General features: G+C 44.8%; 1 protein-coding gene across 2 annotated transcripts in view; it reads right to left on the reverse strand.

Moving 5' to 3' along the window:
- Positions 1-7,479: 7,479 nt before the first annotated feature.
- Positions 7,480-16,343, reverse strand: part of MAP3K8 (mitogen-activated protein kinase kinase kinase 8) — a 28,158-nt gene continuing 19,294 nt past the window's right edge. For both annotated transcript variants that reach the window (XM_055430043.2, XM_055430051.2), the window contains exons 5-8: positions 15,811-15,917; positions 11,053-11,205; positions 10,082-10,328; positions 7,480-8,632 (exon numbers count right to left, since the gene is read on the reverse strand). In XM_055430043.2, the coding sequence (XP_055286018.1) occupies positions 8,502-8,632; positions 10,082-10,328; positions 11,053-11,205; positions 15,811-15,917 (638 nt within the window). In that variant the 3' untranslated portion in view covers positions 7,480-8,501. The remainder of the gene's footprint in view (positions 8,633-10,081; positions 10,329-11,052; positions 11,206-15,810; positions 15,918-16,343) is intronic.

Here is a 16,343-nt window from a genome sequence, read left to right on the forward strand (position 1 = left end):
GGCAAATGGAATCTGATTAATCAGAAACTGCTTAAAGGTACCTGGAGACTCAACCCAGCAGTGCAGAAAGGGCAACACTCACAGGCAAACCTTGACCAGCAGGACAGGACACTTGTGTCTGTTCCTGAAGCTGTAGCCAATTCAGTAATACACTGATTTGCTTCTCATCATTTTCTGTCTCACTCCCTCTTCCCTCACTCTCACTGCCCTGGGATTATGCCACCCCCTGACCTCTTAGGAGCGAGAAGGGGTGGGGGTTGAGTCAGTCTACAATGGTCAATGATTCAGTGAATGCATCTGTGAAACAAGACCTCCATTAAAACACAAAAGGGCTTCCCTGGCAGCCCAGTGTTAAGACTCTATACTTCTAATGCAGAGGGCTTGAATTTGATGCCTGGTCAGAGAACTAAGTGCAGTAGGAAATGACAACCCACTCCAGTATTCTTGCCTGGAGAATCCCATGGTCAGAGGAGCCTGGCTGGCTACAGTCAGTAGGGTCACGAAAGAGTCAGACATGACTGAAGTGACTTAGCACGCACGCAGAGAACTAAGACCCCACATGCTGCATAGTTCAGCCAAAAAAAAACTCAAAGGAGGGGCTCAGAGAGCTTCCAAGTTTCCAGCCAGACCCTTCCCCTTGCCACCATGCCATGTCCCAAACCCCACAAGGACAGAAGGACCTCCACAAAGGTCCCTTTGTTTGGGACCTCACCCTAAGGATTGCTTCATCTGGCTGGTAATTTCTTCAGTATGCCTTGTAATAAACAGGTGATCTAGTAAGGAAAATGATTCTCTGAGTTCTGTGAGCCACTCTAGCAAATTAAGCAAACCCCAGGAGGGGGTTGTGGGAATCCCAGAAATCCAGGTGACAACCCAGACAGGTGATTGGCATCTGGAGTCAGGGTAGGGGGCAGTCTTGTAGGACTGAGCCCCTTACCTTGGGACCTGATGCTATCTCCAGGAAGAAAGTGTCAGAATCATGTTGAATTGTAGGACTACTCGCTGGTGCGTGAGAACTGGGGGGTCTTGTGGGGAAAAGCATCCCCTGCATCAGAACTGGGGACTAGAAATCTGTTCAAGGTCAAAACTACAATATGGTTTGCATCAAAAGGAGTTTGAATACCATAAAGTTCACTCCTTGAAATAGGACTGTCTGCTCCACTACATCCCATGGCTCTGGGGAACAGAGGGCACATAGCAACCTACTTTGTCATTGCTAACATCAATGAAAAGCTCATGACCGTATTTCTGCATCAAACACCAACAGTTCTTCCCCTTTAATATCACCTTGATATTTTTCTCCATGTCTAGAGTCCCTCCTTTCTGTGTCCTTTGCCCCACAGACTGTTCTCATGGGTGGCATCTCATGACCTCAGCTGGAGACAAGATCCAGCCTTTTTGTACCCACAGAAGGAAACTTGATTGATGGGTCCAGTCCAACCCTGTCCATTCAGCACAGTCCAGAGCTAATGGGTGTGTAAAGTGCTGTCTCAGTTCTGCTCTGGGATTCCCCAGGCCCTCAAGACAGCCATGTGGTCTGAAGGCAAGAACCTCATGTTAGAAGTCAGCAGCCTTGGTTCCCATCCTGCCCTGCGAACAATTCAATTCAGACCTTCGGCGGCTCCGTAAACGTGGCCTGTTCAGTTTCCTTTCCTGTTCAATGAATCTTTGTTGTTATTGTTGTTACTTAGAGTCGTGAAGTCATGTCAGACTCTTTCCCACCCATGCATGGACTGCAGCACTCCAGGCTTCCCTGTCCTCCACTCTCTCCCAGATAGTCTCAGATTCATGCCCACTGAGTGGGTAATGCTATCTAACAGTTTCATCCTCTGTAGCCCCCTTTTCCTTTGGCTTCAGTCTTTCCCAGCATCAGGTTTTTCCCGATGAGTCAGCTCTTTGCATCAGGTGGCCAAAATATTGAAGTTTCAGCAATAGTCCCTTCAGTGAATCTAAAAGATATCAAAAGCTGGGAGCAAATGGAGGGTACTCTGGCTCCACCCCTCCATTTCCAAATGAAAGAAAAGCAGCGGGAAGGATGGTGGGGGGTGATGGGGGGGCAGATTGAAGTCTCCCTCCACCGGGCAGAAACAGCTGGAAAAGTTTTGTCTAAGACAAATGCAAGACACTTGTTAAATATGATTGCTCTTATTTAAATGCTTCCTTCTGTCACTGCGGGGAAATAATTCTGTCAAAAACCAAGATGTAAAATTATATACGCATTATGTATTTTGTTGTTGTTGTTTTCCAAGGAAGGGTGCTAGCTAAGTGGCCATGTGTATGTATGCGCGCCCAGAATATCTCTAGGAGCAGCAGCTGCTTCTGGAGAGCTGGCTGGAGCCTGGGGAGGGCCACAGAGGAGAATGAGGAAGGTATTTGCCAAAATCTTTCTGTTCATTCTTGCCCGCTGGCCAGGGGACAGAAGGAACTTGGGGTTTCAGAGACGAAATCTGAATTAATTACCCGGTGTGCGCTCTCTCTTTCCGGTGTAGTTTAATTAAGATAGAAACAATCGGGGCTTTCTTGCTCATGGGCTCTGGAGAGGACTCACAGATAAGTACACACAGGGAAGTTGTGAGAGATCCAGGGCGTCGCCTGGGCCCCTGAGGCCCCACCCAGCCTTCTCATCTTTTGGAAGCAAAGCTTTGGCAAGACTTGAATTTCCAAGCAGAAGAAATACCCAGGCAGAGAGTGGGGAGGCTTTGCAGGGGCCCAAAGTTGACACCAGCCCTAGTCATTCTGTAACCTCTCCTTTATCCTTACTGCCTGTGTGTTCATGGTCCCGGAGTCCACCCACGTACTTTCATGAGAAGCCTGATTTCGTTGACCTAGAAATCAGCCCCACCCCTCGGGTGCACTGCTTTCTTGTTCCTGAGATTGTTCTTCTTCCTTTTCATCCCTTGGATGCCTTGCAAGAATGTCAGGCTCAGAAGAACCAAGTCAGTTGGAGCTTAGTTGGACCACTAAGGAGACATGTTCTGATGAAATGCAAAAGTATTTCTGCTCCTGGAGTTTTACATCCAGTAGGAAAGAGAGACCTGAAATACTCTAAGTTTCATAGAGAGGAAATTTAGCATGAGTTTATTAAAGGAAATAAAAATGATAGTCAACATTTGTAGAGCAATTGCCCAGCTCTTCTGATTTTCAGGGTCATTCCAAGGATAATACGATTACCAAGACAACTCAGGGCACCTCTGCGTGGACAGAGGGCTGTAATGAGGAGAGTATTCCGCCCTCCAGCTGATTCCTTGCTGTTTTTATTTCCAGTTCACTTCACTTGTACGGTCACCAGAATTAACAGAATCTCATGAGATCAGCTTTAGTGCTCTGGACACCCAGATAAGCTCGGCTTTATCACTTCTATCCCTGCAATTTCTGATGAAACAGATGTCTGAAGGTGAAGTGCTTAGAACTTACCCCAGCACTGATCATAAGTGAAGGACATGCTCTGTCCTCATGTGTGATCTCACTTTGTTTTGTCTTTAATTTTTATTTTTTATAGGAGTATAGCTGATTGACAGTGTTGTGGTAGTTTCAGGTGAACAGCAAAGGGACTCAGCCAAACATGTACATGTATCTATTCTCCCCCAAACTCCCCTCCCATCCAGGCTGCCATGTAACATGGAGCAGAGTTCCCTGTGCTATACAGTAGATCTTTGTTGGTTTCCCCTTTTATTTATTTGTTTTTGGCTGCTCTGGGTCTTCATTGCTGTGAGGGCTTTTCTCTAGTCACGGTGAGTGAAGGCTACTCTCCACTTGCAGTGTGTGGGCTTCTCTTTGCGGGGGTTTCTCTTGTTGTGGAGCACAGGCTCTAGGGCATGCGGGCTTCAGTAGCTGCAGCTTCCAGGCTCTAGAACACAAGCACAAGTTGTGGCACATGAACTTAGTTGCCCACAGCATGTGGTATCTTCCCAGATCAGGGATCAAACCCATGTCTCTTGCATAGACAGGTGGATTCTTTAGCACTGGACCTCCAGGGAAGCCCCAGTTATCCATTTAAAATGTAGCAGCGTGCACATGTCTGTCCCAAATTCCCTGACTATCCTTTCCCTGCATCGTCTCTCATTTTGACTTCGGAGTAAGACAAAGCAGATTTCCCATAGCTTCGTCACTGGGACCCATAATTGCGCGAGGTCCCCTCCTCCTGACACTGTCACCTGACTGCCCTCCTGAGGGGGAAGCCAAGCAAAAGTCACAGCAAGGGCATTCGAGATCTGGGACAAAAGCGCTCTGTGTGCAGCCACTTTGCATCCTCACCTCTGGCTCAGAGTGAAGTTTTGAGACCCTGTTACTGCAGTGATCACTTTCTTGTGCACTTGAGATTAAATCAACATTTAAAAATCTAGCTCCCAGGCAAAAGGTTCAATTCAGTTCAGTTCAGTCACTCAGTCGTGTCCGACTCTCCGCAACCCCATGAATCACAGCACACCAGGCCTCCCTGTCCATCACCAACTCCCGGAGTTCACTCAAACTCATGTCCACAGAGTTGGTGATGCCATCCAGCCATCTCATTCTCTGTCATCCCCTTCTCCTCCTGCCCCCAATTTTTCCCAGCGTCAGAGTCTTTTCCAGTGAGTCAACTCGTCACATGAGGTGGCCAAAGTATTGGAGTTTCAGCTTTAGCATCAGTCCTTCCAATGAACACCCAGGATTGATTTCCTTTAGAATGGACTGGTTGAAAATCACTGCAGATGCTGATTGCAGCCATGAAATTAAAAGATGCTTACTCCTTGGAAGGAAAGTTATGACCAACCTTGATAGTATATTAAAAAGCAGAGACATTACTTTGCCAACAAAGTTCTGTCTAGTCAAGGCTATGGTTTTTCCCGTGGTCATGTATGGATGTGAGAGTTGGACTGTGAAGAAAGCTGATCACCGAAGAATTGATGCTTTTGAACTGTGGTATTGGAGAAGACTCTTGAGAGTCCCTTGTACTGCAAGGCAAAAGGTTAGTCTTGGTCAAAAAAGTATTTGGGGAAACAGAAAGTCATACATTAAAACAAAGAAACTCCTAACAATTCCAAAATGGGATATACTTCCTTTCTGCAGGGACTGGATTGGTCCGTGGGGGCTGGAACCTTCTCCTACTTGTGTCCCCTACAGGGGTCAGCCCAGTTCTTTGCCCAGAGAAAGTCCCCATAAGGCTTTGACTCAACTGCCAGCCTGCTGGGCAGCACATTTCTTCCGGCTGCCCCTAGGGCTGGCCCTGGACGCTGGCACCAAACAATCTTTGTTTCCAATCACGCTGCAGATCTAAAAAAAAAAAAAATCCCCCAGGCCCTCTAGAAAACATTGCTTTCACATTGAATTACGCCACGGAAAAGTGCTATCAATGCAAGATCAATTGACTTTGGTATATCAGATAGTGGAGGAACCAGCCCACTGCTTTCAGGTCTTTCTGGTCATGACATGGCATACATCCGGTAGAACTAGCACCACGGGTGTAGATGTGTTGGTCGACCCCCTAGATGGGAGTCATCTTTCTGAGGCTCGGCAAGCCCCCATTAGGTCCAGCACATTCTGGGTGGGCAGTCTTCATGATCTGTTTCAAGTTATTTTCAGACGTCAAGGAAGACACCAGGGCACTGTGATCATCAGAGGACCAGGTTCCAGCATTGCCCATGTGACCTCCCCAAACAGGTCTATGTACCAGTCTAAGAGCAGCTTAGATAAGACCATCTCCAAGACCCAAATGGAAAAGTCCCATCCATTTTTCATAATGCATTCCAATTCCCCCACACAATCAGCCTTGCTGCCTGAAGCAGGAAGTACCCGGGTGGGCAGGTGTTGGTTTCAGGATATGATCATCCTGTCCTCACTACCCTAGGGTCTAATAGCCCCACTGCCCATCTTCCAGGAAGGAGGTGAGCAGTGGATTCCCTCAGAACCTTCTCAGGGCTGCCTGGCTTCTCTGAAGCTGATGTTCTGTCTGGTGGCCCATCCCAGCCACAACTCGTGGCTTTCTGGGTCTGCAGTTGTGCAAGTCCTCAGTGCTCACATCCCAGCCCTGAACTCCCCTGGGTGCTCTTCTGACCACCTTCTCAGCCCCACTACCCTTGACCACCTCTTGACAGACAAACAACCCCAGATTTTTCCATGAGAGCTCCAGTTTACTTAAAAGAAATGTTCTTCTCCAAGTGGAATTTAACTGGACCTCAATTCACATGGGCTGTTTAGGTTTTTCATGAAAATCATCAAAAGTTATGCACCTTTGGGACTTTCCTGGTGGTCCAGTGGCTAAGACTCAGGGCTCCCAATGAAGGGGGACCAGGTTCAATTCTTGGTCAGGGAACTAGATATCACACGTTGCAACTAAGATCCAGTGCAGCCAAATTAAAAAAGACGTTGTGCACCTTGACAGCTGTATGCAAGTCCAGGTGTGTTGGGCCCAGCCTGGGAGGGTACAGAAGTTGGCATAGGGCCATGGAGGGATCCCCACAAGCAAGGAGCCCTGAGGCCGAAGCTACATCAGCTTCGTGGTAAATCCACCTCTGCCCTTATTCGGAGACCAGAATCTTAGGGACACTGAGTATTCTGTCACTTCTGTTGGTCTATCATTATCACAAGAACAATCAGGAGGAGATTAAGCATGTGATCCAGAAAGGCCCACATGCAGATATCTCCCATCTCTTTCCTGGCAGGCTTTGAGATCTTCAGCATTAAGTTAGCTAACCTCACTCTGCTTCAGTTTCTTCTTCTGAAGAAACAAAAACAAAGCAGAGGTAACAGTGCCTCTTTCACAAGTGCAGTGTTGCAAACTACAGGGAGGACATGTTTCTATAACACTGGTACAAGTGTTTACCACCATTCACTCGGTGAGTGATGGATCAGACCCCCATTCAACAGTGTTCATCAGAGTTTGTAGACATGATTGAAATCTACCTTTTACAAAGGCAAGTTGGTTATGAACGTGACGATGACTGACATGGAGAATGCAAGCAGGTATTCAGAGGTGGTTCAGTTCAGTCGCTCAGTCGTGTCCGACTCTCCACGACCCCATGAATCACAGCACGCCAGGCCTCCCTGTCCATCACCAACACCCGGAGTTCACTCAAACTCATGCCCACAGAGTCAGTGATGCTATCCAGCCGTCTCATTCTCGGTCGTCCCCGTCTCCTCCCGCCCCCAACCTTTCCCAGCATCAGAGTCTTTTCCAGTGAGTCAACTCGTCGCATGAGGTGGTCAAAGTATTGCAGTTTCAGCTTTAGCATCAGTCCTTCATAATGTATAAAAATAAGATGCAAAGTCGAACCACACTTAGCCTAAACCAGCAGCTGAGAATTATTTCCCAACCACAATGTACTGAAAGTACACAATCCAGATGACAACAATGGCTTCTCACAGCAGCAAGAGCAGAGGTGCATACACACAGCATGCAAAGCTCACCAAGCTCTCGGGCACTTTAGGCCTCCTCATGGCACACATTCTCCTCCAAGTTCTATTCCAACCCCTAAAACCCATCCCTGGGCCAGTGGAGAATCACACTCTTTACAAGACTCCAGGCAAAATACTGAATTTATTCAGCTGATTTGACGGGTCATGTTGGATAAAAGTATCATTTTCATTTGCATGATGTAAAAACATACTTGAAGGAGGAATACTCACATACATTACAGTGTTAAAAATACATATGTATGAAAGATTCATGAAGGCATTTGATATAAAACATACACAGTATGCTATTTTAATACACAAATGCTTTCAAGAAAATAGAAAAGTAAGAATTATAAAAGTAGCATCATTAAGAATTCATAATTGTTCCATTTTTCTTAAAGGTCACATTCTCATCCTTTGGGATGTACAGACATTATGTGGTTTAACACAGTTTTATCCACATTCAAAACATCATGTTTCAAATGTCTGAAGCATAGCATGTACAGTACAAAATGTTTCCATAGGAACTGAACCAAACCTGTCACTAGTGGCAGCTGTCACATGGCTCCCAATTCATCGGTTAGCCATTTTTAAGACACTAGTTCAGCTTATCGCTATAATATTCAAGTTGTTCTATTTACCCCAAATATAAAGACTTTGATTTCTATCAGCATTTACAGACAAAGGCTTGAAGAGTTATCATACAATATATACCAATACACACCATATATACACTGAGTTAAAAGAAGTTCCCTTAGTTAAATTATTAATAGAACCAAGAACAGTCATTGTAGGCTAATATATTATTCTTGTGATTGGTATTCTTAAAATTTTGAGCAAAGTGCACAGTGAATGGAATCAGTCACTGAGAAATGATCCTTCCATGAACTTTCAGCTTCCTTAGAGTCAGGCATACCACCTGAGAAATGAGAACTTTCCAGCCTAGCAGGCCAAGGGTAGCTTCACACATCAACACACAGGAGCCACATGGAGTCACATTCATGAGTCGGAGGAGCCCAGACAATAAAAATACAATTCCCTCGACAGAGACCCTGTGCAGAGTCAGCAGAATCAGCTTCCCAGAGATCTACGAATGTTGAGTCCTAATTCAGGGCAAACGCCACCAGCCATCAGCCATACTCTAGGGTTGGCGGACCCCGGACAAGGTTGAAATAGCCAGCAAGGGCCCCAAGGTCTATGTAGAGAGAACGTTGCCTCTTCAGCATCTCTGATTCCTCAGTGCTCCCAGTGCATGAAGAGTCTAAAAAAGGAAATATTGAAAAAAAAAAAGTGATCAGAGGACAAGTTCAATAACAGATGCCTGTTCCCTCAACTTAACAAAAACAACAAACTCTGGGCCTAATGGAACAGCATTCAAACTCTGTTGAATTATTATTAAAAAGCCGTAGAATTGGGGGCTTCCCCAGTGGTCCAGTGGTTGAGACTGCCTGCCAGTTCAGGGGCTGTGGGTTCGATCCCTAGTTGGGGAACTAAGATCCCACATGCCTCAGGGTGCAGCCAAAATTTTTTTTAAAAGCCACAGAGTTGAACACAATGGGCTAGTTTATGGGATACAGCACAGACAAAAGAATTCAAAAAAGTCAACAACTGCAAGAAATTAGCTGGAAATCCTGGCCCATTTTCCAACATCCCAGATGATTCTTTTCAAATGCAGGAAAGTCAGACAAGAAGCCGAGAAATGCAAACAAGCATTCCAGGCTTGACATCTGGGTTTGGACCCAGATAGAGTTAGAACATCAAAGATTTCATAATAAAAATAGAAACCCTTCTCCATGCATATCCAGTGGTCCTGGAATGTGTATCGTTTTCCTAAATGGGAAGGTTTCACAGCTGGAAGAGAGATTTTTGAGCAGAGGAAGACAGAAATGCAGGTTGCCTTCAAATTCAATATTTTATCAGTGCTGTGATTTTTCTAACCAACAGCTGGCATAGTTTACCATAACTGCATTATACAGAGTTCCACTCTTTGCCAACAGCAAAACTGTCATGCTTGATCTATTTTTAAAAGCAAATACTCTTCTCTGTTGCAAAAGAAAGCAAGGCAGGGGTAATTCTCAAAGATAGCATTACTTCCATCTGCACTGGAAACCAGTTAGGCTTGCTGGTAAATTAGCCAAATTTTTTTTTAAATTGTGACTTTTTTTTTTGGCCACACCCCATGGCATGCAAGATCCTAGTTCCCCTATCAGGCATCAAATTCATGCCCCCTGCAGTGGAAGCATGGAATCTTGACCACTGGACTGCCAAGGAATTCCCAGCTAATTTTTTCTTTCTTTTTTTTTTGTATATGCTTTTGCTAACATTCTTGCTGAAATCTCTCCAACAACTTATAGCATACAGGAAGTCACTTCAGTTTTTTTTTAAATTTTACTTAAGTCAAGTTGATTGACAATGTTATATTAATTTCTGCTGTACAGAAAAGTAACTCAGTTATATATAAAAGAATATGAAAGATATTATATGTATATATACTTTTTCATATTCTTTTCCATTATGCTTTATCACAGGATATTGAGTATAGGTTCCTGTGCTATGTAGTAGGATCTTGTTGTTACCCATCCTACTTATACTAGCTTGCATCTGCTAATTCTATTTGTTTTTCCAGGCGTGCTCCTGAGTTCTATTAGAAGGTAGATGGAGAAAGAAAAGGAAAGGAAGCCAGGGCACTGCACACCACAGGTGTCCATACCAGCAATGTTCTCAGGAAGCTCCAACTCCTTCCGGCTCAGCAGCCGCTTCCGCTCAAAGAGGGCAGAGTCCAGACTCTGACAGCGGGGTTGATCCTCCCTGGGGGGGTTCAGCGCCTCGTGTTTCAGTAGGTCTGCTGCCCTAGGCCGGTGATTGGGGTTCCTCTCCAGGGCAGCCTCAATCAGCTCTCTCATACCAGGACTGCAGTCTTCAGCGATATCTTCCAAAGGAGGCGCCTGCTTGTGGATCTGTGAACAAATCAGCTCTCTTAGCATCAATGGCATGAAAATATACCCTCGACAGGACAGGTATTCTAGTTAAGACCGGAAAGTCTTGTGTTTTGAAGTGAATACAGCTCACACCCTTCAGTAACATTTCCTAAGGCCACTGAGTGAAACCCATCTTTTGGTTAAATGCAGTCAGAGATAAACTCTCAAGGTCTGAATACACAGCTTTCCATAGGAGCAATGCCCAAAGGTCCCTGTGCAGAAACAGGGAAGCTCCTGCCTCTCAATTTCTCAATAGTCAAAGGAGGAGGATGAGTTGGGGGTGTCGGGGGGCGGCGCTGTGTGTTTCACTATGTGCCAGGCTGCCCTGGGGATCTAGAATCTAATACTGTCTTTCTGGAAACTGTTCAAAGAACATATACAACTTCTTCAGTTCAATAATTTATGCTACTCTGATGCTTTTCAGTGACATCGTGTATAACAGCATAGCGTATAATTTCTGCCTGGGCACAGCTGGATGGGTTTCCATAGGGTGATCCCTCCGTGTGGGAGAGTTAGGGTTATACGAAGCCTAGTATATGGTCAGCATACCATGGTTAGTATACTGAGCACATACTGGTGTTACCATAGAGGATGGTCTACTTCACCATCATCCCATCAGATGTGTGTGCGATCAGAGAGAGAGCAGCTCTCCTGAGCAGGTGAGATGCTCCAACCCCACCCTCCCCCCACCGCCCCCACTTACTATGTACAGGTAGGAGGGGTAGGCGGAGCGCGGGTAACGCTTCACCCAGGGCGGGGTGCCTGTCTGCATGTGGATAAGAGTGGCCCCCAGGCTGTAGATGTCTGCTTTGGTCGAATGGCCCCTGCAGAGGATCACCTCCGGACTCATGTAAATCTGAAAGAGAAGCAGGAAGGTCAGTCTGACCCCCTCATGGGTCTAGGGACCATTTCCCTAACCCAGTTCTGGAAGCTGGCACATGCCCCTCGCTGTATCCACTGCACACTTCATCCCTTGAGAACAGCATGTCACTGTTGTGTTCCCTTCAGCAAAGGAGTGGCACTGACCCGTGGGGACTCAGGCAGCTTCACCCTGCAGCCTCACAGCACCTCTCCCCACAGACTGAACACAAGGCAGACCAGGCAGAAAACCATCCACAGCTGAGAACACATCTGGCACTCCCACTCAAAGTTCTGCAAAGCAAGGGTCGATGTTTCCTGTTCCTACTAAAACACCAATTCCTTTTGTGTTTCAGTGGACACTAAAATACACGTCTTCATTTCATGTTTGGCATTAAAACGCCAAACCGATAATTATCTTCAGTCATCAAAAGCAGCAGAGGTCCCAGAATATCAACACTGACTACACAGAAGAGAAGAATTTAAAGGGTAACACGGGAGGACTTCCCTGGTGGTACAATGGATAAGAATCTGCCAGCCAATGCAAGGGACACGGGTTTGATCCCCAGTCCCGGAAGATTCCACATGCTTCAGAGCAACTGGATCTGTGAGCTGTAACTACAGAGCCACATGCTGCAACTACTGAAAAGCCCATGCACCCTAGAGCCTGTGTCCCATAAGAGAGAAGCCACTGCAATGAGAAGCCCACACGCTGCAACCAGAGAAAGCCCCTGCGCAGCGACAAAGACCCAGAGCAGCCAACAATAAATAAATAAAGTGTGATATTGGAGAAGTGATCCTAATGGGTCATTCCTATGAACCACTTCTCATTTCTACCTACCAGGGAGCCCAGCAACTAAATATTAAAGGCAGGCCATGTTCACATTGTGTAAGTTTGTTTTATGAGCCAATGCTGGAAAAGGAGGGCTCATTGCAGAAATGGTTTCCCTAAGCAGTGTGTGTTTCTAAAGGAGAAAAAGAGCAAACACCAGTGACCTGCCTTTATGGCTGGTACAGGCACAGTGCAGGTCCTACCCTCACCGTCAATATTTAGCTTTAACAACTTTGGATGAACATGGAGAGGGGGGTGAGTATTCCCAGAATACATTTCAGAGTAAAGAAAGAAAGAACTGGCTTACAAAAACTGGGGAAATTGCCCAGTTTCCCCACCTCACTTGCCTCAAGTACTTCCTACAACACACTTCCGGGCTGCCTGGGCTTGGTGCCTTTACTAGTTTTGTTTTGTTTTTTTCTCTCTCTCCTTGGACTTTCTTACTAAATAAAATCGCAAAGTTGAGCAACACACTCAGTGGTCAGGAAAGCTGTTAACAGAGGTGCTTGCCTCCCCTCCCCCTGACCCCGGAGGACTCCCCTAAGCAAGGATTAGGCAAAGTGTTATTTCTGGTGTCACCAGCAGCAGCTGTGTGCTTGCTTGGGGCCCTGGAGGGGTTGTGGGGTGGCATGTGGTGGGGGCAGATCCCTTGCCCAGAGCCCCATGGCTCCCAGTTCCCGACTCCTTAAGCTCTAGGGAGCCACAGTAGCAGGGCATGGGGTCAAGGGCACTTCCTGAAACAGGCCTGGGAGGAACCCAAGCCAGGCTCTCTGGGGGTTGTGCACCCTTAGGCAGGGACCCAGGAGCATACAGCTCAGTGGGGTGGGGGTTGGGGGGGGGTGTCAAAGCCTTTACCTCCCAACACATTTATTACAAAGAGAAGGAGACTCTGTGTGTGTGTGTATGTGTTTGTATGTCCCCACGTACTTGATGACATGTGACCTTATAAAAGAACTTTACAAAAGGAACAGCTATCAAGGGAACTCTAATTACTTTTTCACATTCATTATTTCTTCTTTCTGTATACCAGAGAATTCCAAAACAATAGTTTAAAAATAGGCTGGATGAACCCTATATGTGCATTGCATGGCACAGTTACAAGATCATGCCCTGAATAGGAAGGCCGTGGGTGATCAGCATCTGTATTTGGAAGCGTGGCTGTGGGGTTCAGAATTCATCTCATCCAACCAAATGATCAAGTTCTAATGGAAGGTGAATCTGCACGGCTGACCCTGATTAATGATACCTTCTTATGCTTTAAGGATGAGGGGTCAAAACAAGCTTTCTGAGAAGTGACCTCTACCCCTCAACTCATCAGCACGTTTCCTACCACACTACAATCACAAGTGCCAGACACACAGTAAACAAACGCGGGTGGTGCAGAAGAGTCTTTACAGCTAGGAATGCCAAAGCCAGTTTAGCACTTCATAGAAAGCAATTAACATTTGGTGAAAATACTTCAATCCAAACTCCTATTCAGGAATAGACACTGTGTTGCTGTCTCATACTCAAACACACACTCTTCTGATAGAAAATCCCAGAAAGGAGATGTCTTTCTCCAGTTATTGCAAAATGTCCAATTTGATCATCCTGCCGGGAAGAGAAAGGTATTTTCCATCTTTAATACCATAGTTTGTTTCTCAAACTGGCTCCAGGAAAAAGGGTAGAGTGTCACATATCTGAACGTCTGACAACTGCCAAAACATGCTGAAGTATTTCCAAAGAAATCATGTCAGAAGTGTTAAGTCTTATTAGATTTTGTGCTTTGGGGAAGTATTCCCAAGATCTGGAGACTAAAACATGCTTAAAATAAAAGGTCTAGTTTCCTGAATATTATTTTGCTCGAAGACAACTCTCCAGGATCCTCTCCCAAATATTTTCCAGAATAAATTCACTAATAAAAGCAAAACCAAAGATCTCTTCTACTGCCCAAGAAAGTCTGCTTTAAGAGAGTTAAGAAAAGGCTTACACAACCTGGATGGGAGGAGGGTTTAGGGGAGAACGGATACACGTATATGTATGGCTGAGTCCCTTCACTATCTACCTGAAACTGCCACAGCATTATTAATTGGCTATGCCCCAATACAAATTAAAAAGGTTAAAGTTTGAGGGGGGAAAAAGGGATTATAAAAAAACAAAAAAAGGCTTACAGATTCCCAGCCTAAAATGCAGACAATTCTTTTTGCAACTGCGTGCATACATGTACTCTGTCACTTAGTCATGTCTGACTCTTTGCAACACTTTGGACTATAGCCCACCATGCTCCTGTCCATGGGATTTTTCAGGCAAGAATACTGGAATGGGTTGCCATTTCCTCCTCCAGGGGATCTTCCCAACCTGGGGGTCGAATCCACATCTCCTGCATCTCCTGCATTGCAGGCAGATTCTTTACCGCTGAGCCATTGGGGAAACCCCTGCACTGCAACTGAGTTCAATGCAACACATTTACCAGCTAAAATAAAGGTTATCTTTTGATTAATGCTGGGACTGACCTGGTAATCTTGAGGCAAAGATTCACCAGCTGCCCCCTCTTCACTTTCTGAGGGCACTTTCAACAGAGAAGGGCATGGGGCGAGGGGCTCTGATAGCTAAACCCCTCATCGTCATGGAGATGGGCCAGGAAGGCACATTCTACCCTCATGTGCCTTCCCAGATGCAACCAACCCCACACCCATCATAACTGACTGTGAACTAAACAGCTGGCCATTTATTAATAACCCAGGTAAATTTAAAATAGGTCCTAACTCCAGAATGGAGTCCTTGTTGCTTTGTCTTGGGTTCCAACCCTTGCATACACAGCAGCCTGAACACTCAGATGTCCAACAGACACTCATTACATGAATCAACTATGCAGCCTAATAATGTGAATGCTAAATATATTATTTGAGCTCATGAATGCATTTCTCTGAATCTCATTTAGATTCAGGAAAGTTTTGTTTTTGTTGTTTTTGTTTCACAAATGAGTTGAATATTACAGTAAGCTTATACCTTCAAATAAGATTAATTCATGCTCCAATAAATGAGATTTCTTTTAAGAGTCCAAAGATTAAACAGAGGCCTAAAATATCAGATCTCAATAAATGCTGTTTTTAATGATCATGATGATTATGGCTATAACTGAACCAAAGCAGTAATACCGTTATACTGAAAACGTACATATTAGTTACACAGCAGTTAAACCTTAGACTATAGACTCAGAAAAAAGTAGATTCGATTCCCTGATCTGTCAGTAGCTGAATAACTTTGGGCACTTTATCTTAACCTCTTCACGATTATTTTCTTATTTTAAAATGATAATAATAGTATTTCCCTATGATAATAGTATTGTGAGGATAAAATAATATAATCCAAATAAAGTGTTAAAATGAGCACACGACACAGAGTGAATGCTCACTAAAAACGTTCCCATGATAATAATGATTTACTGTAATGGATTTCTTCCCCTTCTTTGTCCTTTCTGCAGTAATGATAGAACACCTTATTTTTACTGTTGATAAGATATTGCCAGACTGCGCTAGTGGTCCAGTGGTTAATAATCAGCCGTGCAATGCAGGGGATGTGGGTTTGACCCCTGGCTGGGGAACTAAGCCATGTGCCACAACTACTGAGCCCACTGGCTCTGGAGTCCGAGCACCACAACTTGGGAGAAGCCCATGCATCACAACGAAAGACCCCGAATGCCATAATTAAGACCCAAGGACAGCCAAACAAAAATAAATATTAAAAAAAAAAAAAAAAAGCTATTGCCCATTTTCGGATGAACATAATTACCTCTGTTCCACGGAGGTCCTTAGGAAAATAGATCTCTTCTGTCATTTGGACACTTAGACCAAAATCCACCAAAACAGCTTTTGTGGACATGAAAACAATGTTGCTAGCTAGAGAGAGAGGAGAAATTTTAGTAAAAGATTGTGTATCTATCCATAAACAAAATGGAAACATTATTTAAATTGTGCTGCAAATAAAGATACCTTGAAATGCTTCCTTTGAAATCAGTGCATTATATACAAAAGGGAAAGGTGAATGTGGGTGTGAGTTTAGGTAAAAATCACTTCAGATTTGTCAATTCAGTCAAAGTGGATGTAAATGAAGGTAGTCATTAATAATCCTCAAATTACAATAGCCAAGACATGGAAACAAGCTAAGCATCTATCAATGGACCAATGGATAAAGAAGATCTATACATATGCAAATTTTGTGACATATCTATACACATATAAGTTGTCTGATATATATTAATATAATGGGATATTATACAGCCATAAAAAAAAGAATGAAATCCTGCTATTTTTGACAACATGGAT

Source organism: Moschus berezovskii, chromosome 15, assembly GCF_049115385.1.
Source record: "Moschus berezovskii isolate FMDL1 chromosome 15, NW_MosBer_1.0, whole genome shotgun sequence".
NCBI classification, from domain to species: Eukaryota; Metazoa; Chordata; class Mammalia; order Artiodactyla; family Moschidae; genus Moschus; species Moschus berezovskii.